At 37.8% G+C, this 21,438-nt stretch overlaps 1 protein-coding gene across 1 annotated transcript; it reads right to left on the minus strand.

The window, feature by feature from the left end:
• Positions 1–729: 729 nt before the first annotated feature.
• Positions 730–16,839, minus strand: LOC133574374 (uncharacterized). The gene is made up of 3 exons (XM_061926542.1): positions 16,757–16,839; positions 15,874–16,597; positions 730–1,545 (listed from the first exon to the last, which is right to left on the minus strand). Exons 2-3 carry the CDS (start codon positions 16,472–16,474, stop codon positions 1,508–1,510), a joined length of 639 nt encoding a protein of 212 aa, XP_061782526.1. The 5' UTR covers positions 16,475–16,597; positions 16,757–16,839; the 3' UTR covers positions 730–1,507.
• Positions 16,840–21,438: the final 4,599 nt, after the last annotated feature.

A 21,438-nucleotide genomic window follows, 5' to 3' on the forward strand; every position in this document is an offset into this window, starting at 1 on the left:
CCTTATATGTTCCCCTAGTGTCCAAATAACTCTAAATTAAGTCTTTGTTACTTTAATAAGCAACTAATTAATAATTAATATGTTCCCCATACTAAAGTGTCACCAAACTATTTGTTGAAGACAAAACGTTATTGTCATGATCTGTGGTCTGGATTATGTTTTTGTTATTTTTTGTTAGTTTTGGACTCTTTTGGTTCCTGTTTGCGCTCCCTTGTTTGTTTAGTTACCATGGCGACTTATTAGTTTCACCTGCCTCTAGTGTTCGGGACACGCACTTGCTCTAATCAAGAAGACTCTTATTTAAGCCTGTCTTTGCCAGTCAGTCGTCCTGGCGCCATTGCTTAGTTCATGCTGCTCGTTCCATGTCTGATTCCATCGTTATGCTAGTTGCTCCATGCCATAGTTTGGTTAGTTGTTTTCATGTCTATAGTTTCATGTTTCATGTCCTAAGTTTTATGCCGTAGCTTCCGCGTGCGATAGGCACGCTTGCCTTCGGGTTGTTTTCTGTTTTTTTGTACTTCGTTGAGTGTTAGTTGAATAATTAAATATGTTCCTACCTTCACGCCTTCAATAGTCTGATTGCTTCCCGGGAGAACAAACCTCGCAGTAAGCTGCGACCCCCCCGCCCCCGTCATGACAGTTATGGCTGTTAGCAGAGAAAAAATCAATAAATTAGCCGCACCGTTTTATAAGCCGCAGGGTACAAAGCGTAGGACTATAAATTCTGCCTTCGTTAACAGTGTTTAGAGGTTTAAATTGTGCCGTCTGTGACATATTTCCCTTTATGACTGTCAATCCATCACTTGTTTAAGGCAGAATGTTTTTTATTACAGTAATGGAGTGGATCTCATGAAATTGTGCAAGCAGTCATAATAAGATCGGGTCAGTCAGTGTATCAGCATTTACAAATATGCAAAAATCATCACAATTTTGTCACTAACAGAACAATAAATTACAACATGTGCACTTTTTTTTTTTTTTTTGGCCAAAAAAATAAATAGAAGATCAGAGCTCGATAAATACATAAATAAATAAATACATAAATAAACTGTACACAAGCAGGCACGTCGGTGCCTTTGCAAAGCGCACCTGACATTCTAAAACACATCGTCTCATTTACATGATCAAGGCTCTTTCTCACACATTGACATGAAGACTCGTGAATCAAAACACTTGAACGCTGGATGCAGGAGCCCTGGAAGTCATTGAGTCTCGTGCCAGTGCCCCCTCCCCGCGGCGTGACAAGTGCCATCCATTTGGGCACACAATACCGACGCCCTTTCCTCCTCCCCAGCCCCACTGGCAACAGCTGCCAATGACCTGTCAACAATAAATTAGAATATTCAAAGACACGGGCGGCGAAAGGAGTGCTCGGGGGGCTGGGGGGTTGAGAGAGCCCGAGGTGCGCGACCCAGTGAGAAGTCTGCAGATGTCGATCATGCCGGCGGCCCGCCTGCCTTTGACATGGAGAGGGATCTCCTCATTGGGGGTGCCCCGAGCTCCTGAACTAATCCCACTTTATCCACGAGAGACGGGCTGTCAGATCTGGGGGCAGAGAGGGACAACAAAAGCGGGACAAACGCATGAGTTTTGATACATTTTAATGACTATTTAACAAGTTGTGTATGGGCCTTAGAATGGCCACTTGATCCTGAATAGTCCCCATGAAGAGACTTCAGACCAGATTCCCACAGCTTTGGTTGAGTAGGTGGAGCCAGAAAGGCACACGAGAGCTCGGGTCCACTAAGGAAACACACCTGGGAGTGGAAGTGTGCAGCAAATGGACTGTGAGCTGCTTGAAATGGCGACAAAATGTACAAACCCCGTTTCCATATGAGTTGGGAAATTGTGTTAGATGTAAATATAAACGGAATACAATGATTTGCAAATCCTTTTCAACCCATATTCAATTGAATGCACTACAAAGACAAGATATTTGATGTTGTTTTTTTTTGCAAATAATAATTAACTTAGAATTTCATGGCTGAAACACGTGCCAAAGTAGTTGGGAAAGGGCATGTTCACCACTGTGTTACATCACCTTTTCTTTTAACAACACTCAATAAACGATTGGGAATTGAGGAAACTAATTGTTGAAGCTTTGGAAGTGGAATTCTTTCTCATTCTTGTTTTATGTAGAGCTTCAGTCGTTCAACAGTCCGGGGTCTCCGCTGTCGTATTTTACGCTTCATAATGCGCCACACATTTTCGATGGGAGACAGGTCTGGACTGCAGGCGAGCCAGGAAAGTACCCGCACTCTTTTTTTATGAAGCCACGCTGTTGTAACACGTGCTGAATGTGGCTTGGCATTGTCTTGCTGAAATAAGCAGGGGCGTCCATGAAAAAGACGGCGCTTAGATGGCAGCATATGTTGTTCCAAAACCTGTACGTACCTTTCAGCATTAATGGTGCCTTCACAGATGTGTAAGTTACCCATGCATTGGGCACTAATGCACCCCCATACCATCACAGATGCTGGCTTTTGAACTTTGCGTCGATAACAGTCTGGATGGTTCGCTTCCCCTTTGGTCCGGATGACACGATGTTGAATATTTCCAAAAACAATTTGAAATGTGGACTCATCAGACCACAGAACACTTTTCCAGTTTGCATGAGTCCATCTTAGATGATCTCGGGTCCAGAGAAGCCGGCGGCGTTTCTGGATGTTGTTGATAAATGGCTTTCGCTTTGCATAGTAGAGCTTTAACTTGCACTTACAGATGTAGCGATGAACTGTATTTAGTGACAGTGGTTTTCTGAAGTGTTCCTGAGCCCATGTGGTGATATCCTTTAGAGATTGATGTTGGTTTTTGATACAGTGCCGTCTGAGGGATCGAAGTTCACGGTCATTCAATGTTTGTTTCCGGCCATGCCGCTTACGTGGAGTGATTTCTCCAGATTCTCTGAACCTTTTGATGATATTATGGACCGTAGATGTTGAAATCCCTACATTTCTTGCAATTGCACTTTGAGAAACGTTGTTCTTAAACTATTTGACTATTTGCTCACGCAGTTGTGGACAAAGGGGTGTACCTCGCCCCATCCTTTCTTGTGAAAGACTGAGCATTTTTTGGGAAGCTGTTTTTATACCCAATCATGGCACCCACCTGTTCCCAATTAGCCTGCACACATGTGGGATGTTCCAAATAAGTGTTTGATGAGCATTCCTCAACTTTATCAGTATTTATTGCCACCTTTCCCAACTTCTTTGTCACGTGTTGCTGGCATCAAATTCTAAAGTTAATGATTATTTGCAACAAAAAAAAATGTTTATCAGTTTGAACATCAAATATGTTGTCTTTGTAGCATATTCAACTGAATATGGGTTGAAAATGATTTCAAATGCAAATCATTGTATTCCGTTTATATTTACATCTAACACAATTTCCCATCTCATATGGAAACGGGGTTTGTACATTCTCTGCATCAAGCAGGCTAAAATTGGGCTTTGTAACTGTTGTTGCTCATCGTACGTACAGTAAAAGCAAGTCCCACTTTTTCCCTACGCTTTGCACCCTGCGGCTTATAAAACGATGCGGCTAATTTATTGATTTTTCTTTTTATTCACATGTGAATAATGCTGTATAATAGACTGTATTTATATCATTCACATGTGAATAATGCTGTATAATAGACTGTATTTATATCATTCACATGTGAATAATGCTGTGTATAATACATGTAAGAGGGATGTGTGCTATGGCTATGAGTTGTTTTTTCCCCTGGCCTTTAGTCTGGACCCCCTCTCCAGGGGCACAGGCTTAGACCGATTTCTTTTCTGACAACCCTCGAGCTATGCTCTGTTCCTCTACGTTGTGTCTTAAGCTCAAGCCTGGGTTCTGTTCAGTTGTTGGTTTTTTTTACCTTTATTTACTACCCAGGAAAGGTCTCATTGAGATTAGGAATCTCTTTCTCAAGGGAGTCCTGCACATTCATACACCTGTGTAGGCGCTAGTGTTGTAACGATACCAATAGTTTGGTACCGGTACCGGTAATAAAATTATTTAGATACTTTTTGGCACTTTTCTAAAAAAAAGGGGACCACAAAAAATGGCATTATTGGCTTTATTTTAACAAAAAAAATCTTAGGGTACATTAAACATATATTTATTATTGCAGTTAAGTCCTTAAATAAAATAATGAACATACTAGACAACTTGTCTTTTAGTAGTAGGTAAACAAAAAAAGGCTCCTGATTAGTCTGCTGACATATGCAGTAACATATTGTGTCATTTATCATTCTATTATTTTGTCAACATTATTAAGGACAAGTGGTAGAAAATTAATTATTAATCTACTTGTTCATTTACTGTTAATATCTGCTTACTTTCTCTTTTAACATGTTCTACCTACACTTCTGTTAAAATGTAATAATCACTTATTCTTCTGTTGTTTGATACTTTAGATTAGTTTTGGATGATACCACAAATTTGGGTATCAATCCGATACCAAGTCGTTACAGGATCATACATTGGTCATATTCAAGGTCCTCATGTGTCCGGGGACATATTTCCCGAGTTTATATACATACATTTAAAAAAAACGAAATAAGTTGTTGTAATGCCAAAATATATCAACGTAATAATAGTAGTATGGACTCGATATGTGCCTGTACTTGATATCATTACAGAGGATGTTAGGTGTAGATCCACCAATGGTGTTTGTTTACATTTTGATGCCGGTGAGCTACAGTGTGTAGTGAAGCATGTTTAGCTATTCCTCGTCTCTGCAGGGATGATACTTGTAAGAAACGTACTTTATTTGTCGCCATGGAGACCAGGATTAGTGATTTAGAAGTAGCTAAAACACTGCCGACGGCGGATGGACGTTAGCCGCAAGCTAGGTAGCCATGTCTTAAAGCACCTCTTCCTGAGGGTGTTTCAGTGTTATAACTTCACCTTTATCGTTAGTTTTTAAGCCAAAATGCGTCCATTCTTCCTTTTCTGTCTACACACTGTGTCTGCTTGTAAGTACTCTGGGATTGTGCGCTGCCGAACATGCTCCTCTGCTCGTAAACCAGCAATGACACGATGTGACTTTGACGCGGGCGCGAGGTACGTTTCAGAGGCGGTATAGTACCGAAAATGATTCATTAGTATCGCGGTACTATACTAATACCGGTATACCGTACAACCCTAGTAGGCGCCACTGGGAGCAATGATTGGAATCGAACTTGGAACCCTCGAGTTGCTGGCTAAGTGTTTGCCCATGTGGGGTTATGTTGGTCGGAATGTTTTTTCTGCAAAGTGAAGCTTTTAGATGGAACTTCTTTCACTAAGAACCACCACAGAAGACACTCGGCTCCCCGAGTACCACCATAAAGACCAACATGAAAACACAGTAGTGTAGTAGGCCTAAGTATTCATTAAAACAAGGCAGAAGTTTTATTTAACAAGTACATTTAATATTTGGGCCACTGTGACGTTACACACAGTTTGAACAGTAACACTGTGTTTGAATATTTAATCAAGTGATTTTTTTTGGTGTACCACAGTTTGAGAAACACTGAAATGGATGATCATTTTCTTTTGCCATTTTTTTCCAATTTATTTTGAAATAAATGGCCTTTCATTTGACAACACTGCTGAGATGTGTGTTTAAAATACCTTATCAATTACTTTGGAATTATTAGATGTTTTTGCTGAAGATCAAATATCAAAGCAGTCTTTTTTCTGTTATTTTTTTTAGAAATTCTAATAAAATACATTCATGTTTAATAAAATTATTATTAATAAAATAAAACATTTTTCCCTGGTGGCACAACATTAAGACCATTTGCAGAATTAATTGACATACAAAAAAAACCGACTGTTGATATTCTTATAAGGTTCTGCATCAATATTTGCTGATATATTGTGGCTTTAGTTTGCAGTGGCACACAGTAGATCCAGGGCCACTCCTAACTAAATTGGGGCCCCGCGCAGAATTTTAGTTGGAGCCCCCCTTCCCCCTGCATTACAAAATATTTTTACACTTTTAAATGTCTAAATTGTTATACCTTAAATATGTTTTAATCTTTTAATAAAACTTCCAAACACAATTTGAAATATGTTTTGTACTAAAACCAATAAATGGGAAAGAAATTGCTTGATAATATATATATTTTTTGTGCAAAATAACAATGGCTAAAACATATATTTATAAACCTTCCTATCTCAACTCCAACTGGGATTTGAACACAGTGCATTCTGCCTTGCATATAACAATCACAATCACGGAGCTGAGCATTCGATGAGAAAGCTGCCATTGTATTCTTATCAGTGATGGAGCAGGAAGGGGCCAGGACTACGTTTGTGGTAAAAAATGGTATATGAAACGCCCTGTCTTTTATTAATTGACATTTTTGTATGCGCTTCTTCACGCAAAACCGGGACCCCCATTGACCGCTGGGCTCTACGCACAGTTTGTAAACATTAGCTTTGGCAAAATTCGGAAAAACATGGAGGATATTTCATCCCTACAAGCCTGTTTCGCAAGTTTTTCCCTACTCTGCTCCCTACAAGCCTGCAAAACAGGCTTGTAGGGATGAAATAACCTCTGTGTTTTTTCCTGAACTAACAAATACATATATATATATATATATATATATATATATATATATATATATATATATATATATATATATATATATATATATATATATATTTTTTTTTTTTTTTTTTTTTTTTTTTTTTAATTTTATTAATCAGTCCTGTACAGTCACTTTATTTAATGTCGGGGTATAATTTTTTTTAAACAAAACCAGTTTTCTTTTAAGTAATATATACATTTATCAGTAGTTAACCATAGAAGTTAACTACTATGGTTAACTATGTTATCAAAAAAAAGTATTGATTTTGAATCGAGAATCGTTATCCCCAAGAATCAATCCAAATCGTGTTTCCCAAATATTCCCAGCCCTAATAACATAATAGAAAATAAAAATATAATACATTTATCTGTGGAAGCATGGCACAACGTTATGTACTTTTGAATCTTCATGCAGATAACTGTGGCGCATTCAAAAACCCCCAATAAAGTTGGATATAGAGGCATCACTAGATTCTAAACACAGGGGGAGACTTAACTATGGACTAATAATAATCCATTTAGAATTATTATATTTTATTATGATTTGCATTACCCACTGATAATAATCCTCTATAGGTGTATCAGATAATCTATACTTTACACTCAGAAGTAAAGGAAAACTTGACAGATTTCTAATCATATTTAAGTGAATAATATTTCAATTAATATTCTGGCTACTTCATATTAAATTTGTTTGCACTTTTTGAAAAATAAATACATTAATACATTGAAAAAATATGTTTTAAACAAAACCAAATTATTTAGGAGGTTATCTAGATATGTTCTAGATATGTTAATCCCATCTTTAAAAAGTCAAATCCATGCAATAATTTGTATTTAGTGCATGTAAACAAATACCAAGTGTGTGTGTATGGGTCAGCGATGTTAGGTTTAGGAGGGGATGAGGGGCCCTTCAGGAGTCTTGTGTATAGGGGCCCAGATTTTTGGTGCTCATGAAATGTTTGTCACGTAAAATATGTGCCTTCATTGGCCCGATAAACACTGTTTTGGATTGGATCTCTTATTAGAGGCCTGGCATGAACACTCAGTAGTTGATCATCCACATGGTCACCGTGCTCTGCAGGAGTTTGTTTGTTCTACTTTGATGGCCCTAAAGACCTCATGGATACAATTATACTTTGTCTCTGCTATACTTTTATTCGGCAGTGAGTCAACATGTCCTTTGTAATAGTTTTAGTTTGGTTCCGCAGCATCGCGGCCACATCCATTCAAAAGCCCGTAGGTTAAAATTGCTATTATATGCAGGGTTTTCCCTTGATTGCCGGGGTACCTTTGGCGGTTGGGGCGTGACTACGGGGGCTTAGTCATCAGGACATCATCATATAATTTGCATAAATTGCTAGCACTCATATCATTTCCCAAAAAGGCTAAAATAAATGTATATGTACTTTTAAAACAAATATGTGTTATTAGTAATTGGTAATATATAGTTGTTGTTTTTTTTTATATCGTTTTGCTCGATTTTTCAATTGTTGCTCGTTACTGTATTTTGTTGAGAATATTTTAAGTTTCTAGAGCAGGGGTGTCAAACGTAAGGACCGAGGGCCGTATCAGACCAGCGAACAGGTTTTATCCAGCCCGCGGGATGAGTTTGGTAAGTGTAAAAATTAACCAGAATTTTTTTAATGAAAGAAACAACTGTTCTAAATGTGTCGCAATGGCAATTATTTGTATCTTTGTAGATGATGCTACATTGTTGAAATAAATACTTCAACTCAATTCAATATGTACAAAATAAACCACATGATGTTAGTACATCAGTCGAGGAAAACTATCAAACTACATGAATAACATCCTGTAATTTGATTTTGATATAATTTGTGTATCTTCATAGATTGAAAATTAACACCAATGAGTTGACTGATGAACATTATCACATAATTTATTCAGAAAATATAAATAACGACAAATAAAGTATACATACTATTAACCGCAACAGGTAATTGTAAAAAAAACATAACAAACAACATTATGATTTGTACAATTTAAAAATGTGCTTGTTCTATTTTTAAACAAAGAAAACAATCTGAAGTTGTCTTTATTTTGTGCCGTGATTTTACAAGTCCGGCCCACTTGGGAGTACATTTTTCTCCATGTGGCCCCTGATCTAAAATGAGTTCTAGAGACTTCTCCAATTTTTTTGTGCCTTTTTCTTTACTAAAAACGACTAGCATCAAATCTAGCATCTTTTTCCGGTGTTTTTTGTAGACTGCACTCGTGTTTCGAGACTCTTCTGTCCCTCTTGGACTCGACGAACAGCGAGCCCTACTTTCCAAAAACACTCACCGACGTCACGCTTGCTTCGCTCTGCTGTGAGCCTTTTTCTCTTTCGGTGCATCACTAGTCAATAGTGCGCAAATAAAAAGGCTATATATCGCTATTCATACTATAACCACCAGCTGGTGTTAATGTTAGGTTAGTTTATTATTAATGTTCATTGTTCCCATAGTCATGAACACACCATGTTGGCAGAGAGTGAGGAAGTGTTGTGACTCTGGGAGTGAATATGTGTTGGAATTGAGCTAATTGTTAGCATAAGATTTGCAATAAAAGTTAAAAAGAGTGTCAGACTTTTTGTGACTACTTCTGGAGGCTACATTACATTATAATACAAATAAATAAAAAAAAAATCTGCTCAGTGGCCTTGTGGTTAGAGTGTCCGCCCTGAAATTGGTAGGTCGTGAGTTCTATAAAAATGGGACCCATTGCCTCCCTGCTTGGCACTCAGCATCAAGGGTTGGAATTGGGGTTTAAATCATCAAAATGATTCCCGAGCGCGGCCACCGCTGCTGCTCACTGCTCCCCTCACCTCCCAGGGGGTGGAACAAGGGGTTGGGTCAAATGCAGAGGAACTGCACATTTGTTTTTTAATTGTGCATATTATTCACAATCCTTATGACGGAGAAGAACACATGTTTTTCTTTATTTATGCATTCTAATTTGTAATAATCGTCTCGTTCTTTGTGGCTCGCAATGGGGCTTGTGGGAGTAATCCATTTTGCCGCTAAATCACTCTAAAAATGCATCCAGAAAACGCAAACAATTCCCCATTTACATTTCCTGACCTGAATATTAACCAAGTTTTAGCAACATTGTTATGATAGGTGTTTACGCAGGCAAACTAGTTTTACAGAGAGCTAACTATCTTGTGTTGCTATATTGACATATTGAGCTTCTGCATCATGATCGTGTCTAAATTGGTGAAAGTTAATTCTAGATTATTAGTCATGCTTCTTACCTGGATAGTAGAAGGTTGTGGCCATAAACCGAGAATTTTGTCAACTTTGATATTCAACTTATACCCGGAGAAAGGCTAGAAAGGCGCTCATTTGCGGCCCCGGCTTGTTTTTTTTAACCCTTTGTGTAGATTATGATTAATTCTTCATCAAAACGGGAAGATATAAACATCCCATCAGTCGGCATCCCAGTGAGAGCAGACATTGTACAGTAAGTGATTGTTTTATTATGTGTGTTGTGTCATGAAGTCTGTCATGATTAGTAGTGTTGTTATTGAAGGAAGTAGTGAACATATGCTTAAAATGAGCAAATTATATTAATACTACAGTATCTGCTTGTTACTACATTACATATATACTTACAGCATTTATATAAAACAATGATGGAGGTGTTTGGATGTTTTTTAGGGCGCTTTGTAGGCCATCCATTTCTATATATATTACAAACGTTTGTATATTTTATTCTATTCTATGTTATATTCTAAATATATTCCATTTCAATATAGCAGCATGAGCTAGTTAACTCTCTGTGATCAATGTTGGTCCTTAAGCCGTTTGTAAGAACAATATTGCTAATACTTGGTTAATATTCAGGTGACAAAATGGAAATGGGGTGTTGTTGATGCTTTTTAGTGGGTTTTATGGGCACAATGACGTCTTATTAGCTCCATTGTTAGCTGACTTTTATTTACGAGTTAACATGCAATTAATAAGAAAGACATACAATACAGGCCAAAAGTTTGGACACACCTTCTCATTCAATGCGTTTTCTTTATTTTCATGACTATTTACGTTGTAGAGTGTCACTGAAGGCATCAAAACTATGAATGAACACATGTGGAGTTATGTACTTAACAAAAAAAAGGTGAAATAACTGAAAACATGTTTTATATTCTATTTTTTTTTAAAAAGCCACCGTTTGCTCTGATTACTGCTTTGCACACTCTTGGCATTCTCTCAAAGAGCTACCTGTGAAGTGAAAAACATTTCAGGTGACTACCTCTTGTAGCTCATCGAGAGAATGCCAAGAGTGTGCGAAAAAGTAATCATAGCAAAGGGTGGCTATTTTGAAGAAACTAGAATATAAAACATGTTTTCAGTTATTTCACCTTTTTTTTTGTTAAGTACATAACTCCACATGTGTTCATTCATAGTTTTGATGCCTTCAGTGACAATCTACAATGTAAATAGTCATGAAAATAAAACGCATCACCTTTGCTTTTCCTTCAACAACAACACTACTACTCATGGCAGATTTTATGAGAGACAACAAACATAATAAAATAATCACTTACTGTAAACTGTCTGCTCTCACTTGGATGCTGACTGATGGATGTTTATGTCTTCCCATTTAGATGAACAATAATAACAATAATCATAATTTTCAATAAAAGGTGGTTGCAAACGATTGTCTTTTTGTGTCTTTATTGCCATCACCGGGGTATAAATTGAATGTCAAGGTCGACCAACATCTCGGTCTATGGCCTCAACTTTCTACTATACAGCTGACAGGCAATATTTTTAATTTAGAACTGACTTTCACCAGCTCAGAGGCGATGCAGCAGCTCATCGGCTGATGATGTCAATATAGCAGCATGAGCTAGTTAGCTCCCTGACCTAAAAGTAGGTCCTTAACATTAGCGTTTGTAAGAACAATATTGCTGATACTTGGTTAATATTCAGGTGACAAAATGGAAATGGGGTGTTGTTGATGCTTTTTGGATGTTTTTTAGTGGGTTTTATGAGCAACATGACATCATGGCTCCTATTCCCTCCATTGTTAGCGGACTTTTATTTACGAGTTAACATGCAATAAATGAAAACCATTTCAGGTGACTCCCTCTTGTAGCTCATCGAGAGAATGCCAAGAATGTGCGAAAAAGTAATCAGAGGGTGGCTATTTTGAAGAAACTAGAATATAAAACATGTTTTCAGTTATATCATCTTTTTTTTGTTAAGTACATAACTCCACATGTGTTCATTCATAGTTTTGATGCCTTCAGTGACAATCTACAATGTAAATAGTCATGAAAATAAAGTAAACGCACTGAATGAGAAGGAGGGTCCAAATCTTTGGCCTGTACCATATTATATATATATATATATATATATATATATATATATATATATATATATATATATATATATATATATATATATATATATATATTAAAAAAAAAACATTATACTTTTTTTTTTTTCCCTCCTTGTTTTGCATGATTTTGCTCATATATAGCTTACCTATTTTGCACTGTTTTGCTCAATTTTATGTAATAAAACGTTATTATTATTAAAGTAATTGTATTGTAATTATTATCACCTTGTTGATATTGTTACATTGTCTTATATTGCTATATCTACACCTTATATGTATTGTTAAATTTCTCCAAAAAAGGTTTGTTGATACAAATATTTTGTGTGTGTCTAAACCAGTGGTTGTTAACCTGGGTTCGATCGAACCCTAGGGGTTCGGTAAGTTGGCCTCAGGGGTTCGGCGGAGCCTCCACCGCGGAGGTCAAGACACACCCGACTCATCGTGTAAATAACAACTTTTCCCTATAGGCGTATTATGGATACCCCCAAACAATGTCCCCTCTAATTTTCCATATGCGTGAGCAAACGCAAAAAATCCTTGAGCATTCAGTGGAGCACATGTGAGCGACGTCAGACGTGCACATGCACATGCACTGTGGCAACGCCTGCAGCACACCTGTCCCAAACCTGACTAAATAACAAGTTAAATGTTTTATTATTATAATCAAATGACAACAGTCATTTCCATGAGATTATTTTCTAATATAAGTGTTTTGGCCCACTTACAATGACAATAACAAAACATATTGTTTTTTCAGGAGCTGTGTACTAGTATTGTATGTCTGGGTGGGGGTCCTGCTTTGGAAATAATTTGTACCCCTTTCAGATATCACATTTAGTTCCCACTTAAACATTCACATGTTGCACAATGAGATGTAAACATGGGATCATGTGTACATTCCTGTAACTTTCTGTTTGTAAAATATATCTTTATTAGTATGTATTTAATATAACAACATAATTTCATGATTAATATTTATAAATTAAGATTAAATTAAGAAAAAAAACATTTTATTTTTCACTAAAGAAGGGTTCGGTGAATAAGCATATGAAACTGGTGGGGTTCGGTACCTCCTACAATGTTAAAAACCACTGGTCTAAACTTTTGGCCTGTACTCTCTTGTCTCTCAAAAGGATTGTGAATGATAGGCAAAATTTAAAAAAATATAATTTAATTTTAATTATGCAGGCAAGTATTAACCTGCGATTAATCATTGTTAATCCAAATTCAAGAAAGTGTGATTAATCTGCTTTTAAAGAAAATAATAATTTGACAGCACCTCCCTACTAAACACAACTTAATACTCACATGGTTGCGTTAAAAGACCAAAGTGGGGCCACAAACTTTGTTTAGGGCGGGGGTCGGCATGCGGCTCTTTAGCGCCGCCCTAGTGGCTCTCTGGAGCTTTTTCAAAAATGTATGAAAAATGGAAAAAGATGAGGGGAAAAAAATATATTTTTTGTTTTAATATGGTTTCTGTGGGAGGACAAACATGACACAAACCTCCCTAATTGTTATAAATCACACTGTTTATATTAAACATGCTTCAGTGATTCGAGTATTTAGCAAACGGCGTTTTGTCCTACTAATTTTGGCGGTCCTTGAACTGACCGTAGTTTGTTTTCATGTATAACTTTCTCAGACTTGCTAGGATGTGTTTTATGCCACTTTGTTTTCTGTCTCATTTTGTCCACCAAACTTTTAATGTTGTGCATGAATGCACAAAGGTGAGTTTTGCTGATGTTATTGACTTGTGTGGAGTGCTAATCAGACATGTTTGGTCACTGCAAGCTAATCGATGCTAACATTCTATTTAGGCTAGCTATATGCAGGGGCGTCACTAGCTTTTAAGGACAGGGGGGCTTAGCCCCCAGGAGATGCACAGGACGCGAGCGAACGTAGCGCACGAGCACAAAACTTCACAAACGGCTAACAAAGACTTAGAAATGATTCATTGTTATTAGTATTATTTTAAAAATGCACGGGACGAAATGAAATGCTCCCCGGGACAATGGCTTTTAACCATTTTTTTTCTTTTTCTTTAATGTATTTATTAATTTGACATTTTATATTAAATATCTTGGTTTTTCCTCCCTCTGAAAATCCTATGAAATGTTTAACAAGCCCTTCTATAACAATACAACAGCTATTAATGTAACAATACAATAAAACAAATATATTTAATGTTTTTTTCATTGTTTTAACATTAGACTAATGTATATTACTTGATATAGATTCTACAAGAGTGATGTGGGCATTTTCTATATGAACAATCCAAGGACCGCAGGCAAGGTCGCAGAGAAAATGCGGACTGGATTTTGAGTGATGTGGGCATTTTCTATATGAACAAGTGGAATGGATTGGATACCGACACACTAAAGGGGCTCTCTCCCTTAAAGTACCAATGATTGTCACACACACACACACACTAGGTGTGGTGAAATGTGTCCTCTGCATTTGACCCATCCCCTTGTTCACCCCCTGGGAGGTGAGGGGAGCAGTGGGCAGCAGCGGTGCCGCACCCAGGAATAATTTTTGGTGATTTACGCTATGAAGTGAGGGGAAACTGAGTGAATAATGACAGGTTATATGATTAATTTATTTAAACTCATATTCGGGCCACTTTATAATGAATATGTCGGCATGTATTTGTAAAAAAAAAAAAAAAAAGTTATATATATATAAATAAATACTAAATGGGTTGTACTTGTATAGCGCTTTTCTACCTTCAAGGTACTCAAAGCGCTTTGACACTACTTCCACATTTACCCATTCACACACACATTCACACACTGATGGAGGGAGCTGCCATGCAAGGCGCTAACCAGCGTGAAGTGTCTTGCTCAGGACACAACGGACATGACGAGGTTGGTACTAGGTGGGGATTGAACCAGGGACCCTCGGGTTGGGCACGGCCACTCTGCGCCACGCCGTCCATATATATATATATATATATATATATATATATATATATATATATATATATATATATATATATATATATATATATATATATAATGAGCCAGATGAGGTGGTTCGGGCATCTGGTCAGGATGCCACCCGAACGCCTCCCTTCGGGAGGTGTTTAGGGCGCGTCCGACCGGTAGGAGGCAGCGGGGAAGACCCAGGACACGTTGGGAAGACTATGTCTCCCGGCTGGCCTGGGAACGCCTCGGGGTCCCACAGGAAGAGCTGGACGAAGTGGCTGGGGAGAGGCAAGTCTGGGCTTCCCTGCTTAGGCTGCTGCCCCCGCGACCCGACCTCGGATAAGCGGAAGAAGATGGATGGATGGATGGATGGACATATATACAGGGGCGCCGAAAAGGAGGGGTAAAGGAGACGGATTCTAGGGGCCCATGATGGAGGGGGGCCCAGAGAGGCCCCTAATGATGATGAAATTATAATACAGAAAAAATAATGACACTGTGTTGGGGGCCCTGTAAAGATTCTTTTCATGGGGCCCAAAATCCCTAGCGGCGCCCCTGCATATATATATATATATATATATATATATATATGTATATATATATATATATATATATATATATATATATATATATATATATATAACACCAAATTATTTAGGGGGGCTTAAGAACATTTTAGGGGGGCTTGAGCCCCCCTAAAATAGGCCTAACAACGCCAATGGCTATATGTACATATTGCATCATTATGCCTCATTTGTAGGTGTATTTGAGGTCATTTAGTTTCCTTTAAGTCCTCTTAATTCAATTTATATCTCATGACACACTATCTGTATATGTAAAATGGCTTTTCATTGTTTGCGGCTCCAGACAGATTTGTTTTTGTATTTTTGGTCCAATATGGCTCTTTCAACATTTTGGGTTGCCGACCCCTGGTTTAGGGCCACAAAAACTCTAGGCCCGGACCTGCTCTGTAAATTAATGGCCACGTTTGTGCTGGTAAAAAAATGTTTTCGCTGGGCTCACCGCTGGTGTTCCAAATGGCGTTGGTTTGGTTCTTGTATCCGTTCTTCATGCATTCATCCACGTACGACTTGGGGTCGGAGCCCGACATGAGGATCTCCCGGAGGAGGGCGATGTAGGCGATGGCCAGCCTGAGGGTGTCGATCTTGGACAGGCGCTTCTCGTAAGGGAACGTCGGGACGTGGCAGCGGAGCTCCTCGAAGGCGGAATTGATGCTCAGCATCCGCTTCCTCTCCCGGATGTTGGCGGCGTGGCGCTGCACCTTGTAGGGCTGGTGCAACACCTGCAGCCGGTGCGCTGCCCGGCCGTGGTGGCGCTTGGCCGCCAGCGGCGCACTGTCGTCCCCGGAGAAGTCGTCCGACTCGGCGGCGGCGGCGGCGGCGGCCGGGGACTGCACGTCCAGGTCGGTGAAGGTGAGCTGGGCCTCCGGGAACACCGACTGGCAGCCCAGGGAGGACCAGGGCGACAGCTGCTCGCCGGCCGCCGTGCAGTCCAGCAGGAAGGTGTCCAGCTGGGTCTGGAACTGCGCGTTCTGGTCCGTCGGACCCCAAAAGGCGAAGTCCGCGGCGACGTCCTGGTCCAGGTCAAACAGCACGTCCTCCATGGTTCTGTTGCGGCGGTGCGGGTGTGCCTCGCGTTAAATACTTGCGGGGCCTCCATGTTTTCTGCCTCCATTCTCAAGTCTGAAAGGAGCCTCTTAAGAACTCTTTACTCTCATCGCTCCTTGCTGGGGAGAAAAAAGAAAAAGAAAAAAAAAAGCAATTACAAAAGAATCGGTTGATCTCCAGATGACAAAAAGAAGGAAAAACACGTGTCCAATTATAGACCCCCCCCCCCTGGACCCCTCCTTCCAAGTAGTCCGCTAATATTGACCAAAAACACTTACTTTCTATTTATTTACTATTTACTTCATGGGGGCCTCATGCAGCTCATTATAAGACACAGCAGGCTTCTGAATGGATGTTTGCCTCTACTAATTATGTCATACGAATTGACTAATTGCACTGCATTAATTGCATCTGTCATAAGGGCTGGGCGACATGGCCTTTTATTAATATCTCGATATTTTTTAGGCCATGTCACCATATACAACCCCCGTTTCCATATGAGTTGGGAAATTGTGTTAGATGTAATTATAAACGGAATACAATGATTTGCAAATCATTTTCAACCCATATTCAGTTGAATATGCTACAAAGACAACATATTTGATGTTCATTTTTTTTTTTGTGCAAATAATCATTAACTTTAGAATTTGTTGCCAGCAACACGTGACAAAGAAGTTGGGAAAGGTGGCATTAAATACTGATAAAATTGAGGAATGCTCATCAAACACTTATTTGGAACATCCCACAGGTGAACAGGCAAATTGGGAACAGGTGGGTGCCATGATTAGGTATAAAAGTAGTTTCCATGAAATGCTCAGTCATTCACAAACAAAGATGGGGCGAGGGTCACCACTTTGTCAACAAATGCGTGAGCAAATTGTTGAACAGTTTAAAAAAAAACTTTCTCAACCAGCTATTGCAAGGAATTTAGGGATTTCACCATCTACGGTCCGTAATATCATCAAAGGGTTTAGAGAATCTGGAGAAATCACTGCACGTAAGCAGCTAAGCCCGTGACCTTCGATCCCTCAGGCTGTACTGCATCAACAAGCGACATCAGTGTGTAAAGGATATCACCACATGGGCTCAGGAACACTTCAGAAACTCACTGTCAGTAACTACAGTTGGTCGCTACATCTGTAAGTGCAAGTTAAAACTCTCCTATGCAAGGCAAAAACCGTTTATCAACAACACCCAGAAACGCCGCCGGCTTCGCTGGGCCTGAGCTCATCTAAAATGGACTGATACAAAGTGGAAAAGTGTTCTGTGGTCTGACGAGTCCACATTTCAAATTGTTTTTGGAAACTGTGGACGTCGTGTCCTCCGGACCAAAGAGGAAAAGAACCATCCGGATTGTTATAGGCGCAAAGTTGAAAAGCCAGCATCTGTGATGGTATGGGGGTGTATTAGTGTCAAAAACATGGGTAACTTGCACATCTGTGAAGGCGCCATTAATGCTGAAAGGTACGTACAGGTTTTGGAGCAACATATGTTGCCATCCAAGCAACGTTACCATGGACGCCCCTGCTTATTTCAGCAAGACAATGCCAAGCCACGTGTTACATCAACGTGGAATCATAGTAAAAGAGTGCGGGTACTAGACTGGCCTGCCTGTAGTCCAGACCTGTCTCCCATAGAAAATGTGTGGCACATTATGAAGCCTAAAATACCACAACGGAGACCTCCGGACTGTTGAACAACTTAAGCTGTACATCAAGCAAGAATGGGAAAGAATTCCACCTGAGAAGCTTAAAAAATGTGTCTCCTCAGTTCCCAAACGTTTACTGAGTGTTGTTGAAAGGAAATGCCATGTAACACAGTGGTGAACATGCCCTGTCCTAACTACTTTGGCACGTGTTGCAGCCATGAAATTCTAAGTTAATTATTATTTGCAAAAAAAAATTAAGTTTATGAGTTCGAACATCAAATATGTTGTCTTTGTAGTGCATTCAATTGAATATGGGTTGAAAAGGATTTGCAAATCACTGTATTCCGTTTATATTTACATCTAACACAATTTCCCAACTCATATGGAAGCAGGGTTTGTATATCTCGATATTTTGCCTTAGCCTTGAATGAACACTTGATGCATATCACAGCAGTATGATGATTCTATGTGTCTACTCTAAAACATTCTTGTTCATACTGCATTATTATATGCTCATTTTACACTTTCATGCAGAGAGGGAAATCACAACTAAGTCAATTTACCAAAACTGTATTTATTAAGCAGTGGCACAAACATTCACGTCATTTCCGAAACAGAAAGTGCAAGATTGTCAGATACATTTTAAAACAAGCTATGAGTGCACTTTTGTGCATGATGTCACTAAGATGACATATCAAAACAACATTAAATTAAAGTGAACTTTTTGTACAGAACGCCACTACAATAGTTTAAAACAAATAACGTGCACTTTTGTGCATGATGTTACACAAGATGTTTCAAAAACTGTCAAAATAAAAAATTAGCTGCATAATAGGAAATCAAATTGTGTATGTCCTTCGCTATGTGGTAGGTTCCTGCGGACGTTATCTCCTTCTGTTGTTGACAATTTATATATATATATATATATATATATATATATATATATATATATATATATATATATATATATATATACCCCGCCTTCCGCCCGATTGTAGCTGAGATAGGCTCCAGCGCCCCCCGCGACCCCAAAGGGAATAAGCGGTAGAAAATGGATGGATGGATATATATATATATATATATATATGTATATATATATATATATATATATATATATATATATATATGTATATATATATATATATATATGTATATATATATATATATATATAAATGTATGTATATATATATATATGTATATATATATATATATATGTATATATGTATATATATATATATATATATATATATATATATATATATATATATATATATGTATGTATATATATATATATATATATATATATGTATATATATATATATGTATAAATATATGTATATATATATATATATATATGTATATATATATAAATGTATGTATGTATATATATATGTATATATATATATATATATATATGTATATATATATATATATATATATATATATATATATATATATATATATATATATATGTATATATATATGTATATGTATATGTATGTATATGTATGTGTCATACTGTATATACAGTACAGGCCAAAAGTTTGGACACACCTCCTCATTCAATGCAGTTTCTATATTTTCATGACTATTTACATTGTAGATTGTCACTGAAAGCATCAAAACTATGAATGAACACGTGTGGAGTTATGTACTTAAAAAAAAAAAGTGAAATAACTGAAAACACGTTTTATATTTTAGTTTCTTCAAAATAGCCACCCTTTGCTCTGATTACTTTTTCGCACACTCTTGGCATTCTCTCGATGAGCTACAAGGGGTTTTCACTTCACGGGTGTGCTTGAAGCTCATTGAGAGAATGCCACCAGTGTGCAAAGCAATATAAAATATGTTTTCAGTTGTTTCACCTTTTTTTTTGTCACGTACATAACTCCACATGTGTTCATTCATAGTTGTGATGCCTTCAGTGACAATCTACAATGTAAATAGTCATGAAAATAAAGAAAACGCATTGAATGAGAAGGTGTGTCCAAACTTTTGGCCTGTACTGTATATTATATATATATATATATATATATATATATATATATATATATATATATATATATATATATATATATATATATATATGAAAAAAATAAAAAATAAAATATATATTATTATTATTTTTTATTTTTTATTTTTTCCATATTTTCTTTCATAGTTCTTTTTATTGATTGATTGAATTATTTATTTCAAACCTGCATAATACAACAACACTTTTTTTTTACATTTTGGCAGGGACATTTATGCAGGGCTTGAAAAGGGGTTGGATGAAGCAGAAGCTTATAATATCCCAACCCCTCTCACTCGTTCCACATTTAACATAAACAATATAATACAAGAACAATACTATACAAACAAAAACAAGAAAAGCTCCTGTACACTAACAATACAATAGTACCACTTACTATGAGACAAGACAAGACGAGACAAAACACACACACACACACACACACACACACACACACACACACACACACACACACACACACACACACAGGCCCAAACACTCTCTGACCATACACCTCTCTCTCATCGCTCCGTGCTGAGGGCATCACTCTCTTTCCTCCTCGTACTTCTTCAGTACTTCTTTTTTAAACAGTCTTTTAAATGTAATCATGTTAGAACAGGTTTTTAACTCTTCCCCTAAGTTGTTCCACAGACTGACTCCACGCACTGAAATGCACATTGATTTTAAAGTTGTTCTAAATTTAGGCAAATATAATTTGGCCCTAGTGTGTGAATGTGAGTGTGAATGTTGTCTGTCTATCTGTGTTGGCCCTGCGATGAGGTGGCGACTTGTCCAGGGTGTACCCCGCCTTCCGCCCGATTGTAGCTGAGATAGGCTCCAGCGCCCCCCGCGACCCCAAAAGGGAATAAGCGGTAGAAAATGGATGGATGGATGGATAATTTGTTGTTTCCTCTTAGACTGTAACTATGGTGAGCATCTCTATCCTGGAATAGGTTTTGTATATTGGATGGTAGAGAGTTTTGAGATGCTCTAAACATAATTTGAGCAGTTTTAAAATTGATCACATCGTGTAGTTTAAGTTGCTTTAACTCCATGAATAGTGGATTTGAATGATGTCTGTAGTGAACATTGGACACAATCCTAATGGCCTTTTTCTGCAGAGTGACTAAAGGCTGTAGATGAGATTTATAACAATTTCCCCAGACTTCAACACAATAGTTTAAATATGACATAATAAATGAATGATACAATAACAGCAGAGCATTGATGTTCAATAAATGACATGATCTCCTCATCATTCCAACACATTTAGCAACTTTTGTCCTCAGGTAATTTATAT

The sequence above is a fragment of the Nerophis lumbriciformis genome, linkage group LG31 (assembly GCF_033978685.3).
Source record: "Nerophis lumbriciformis linkage group LG31, RoL_Nlum_v2.1, whole genome shotgun sequence".
NCBI lineage: Eukaryota > Metazoa > Chordata > Actinopteri > Syngnathiformes > Syngnathidae > Nerophis > Nerophis lumbriciformis.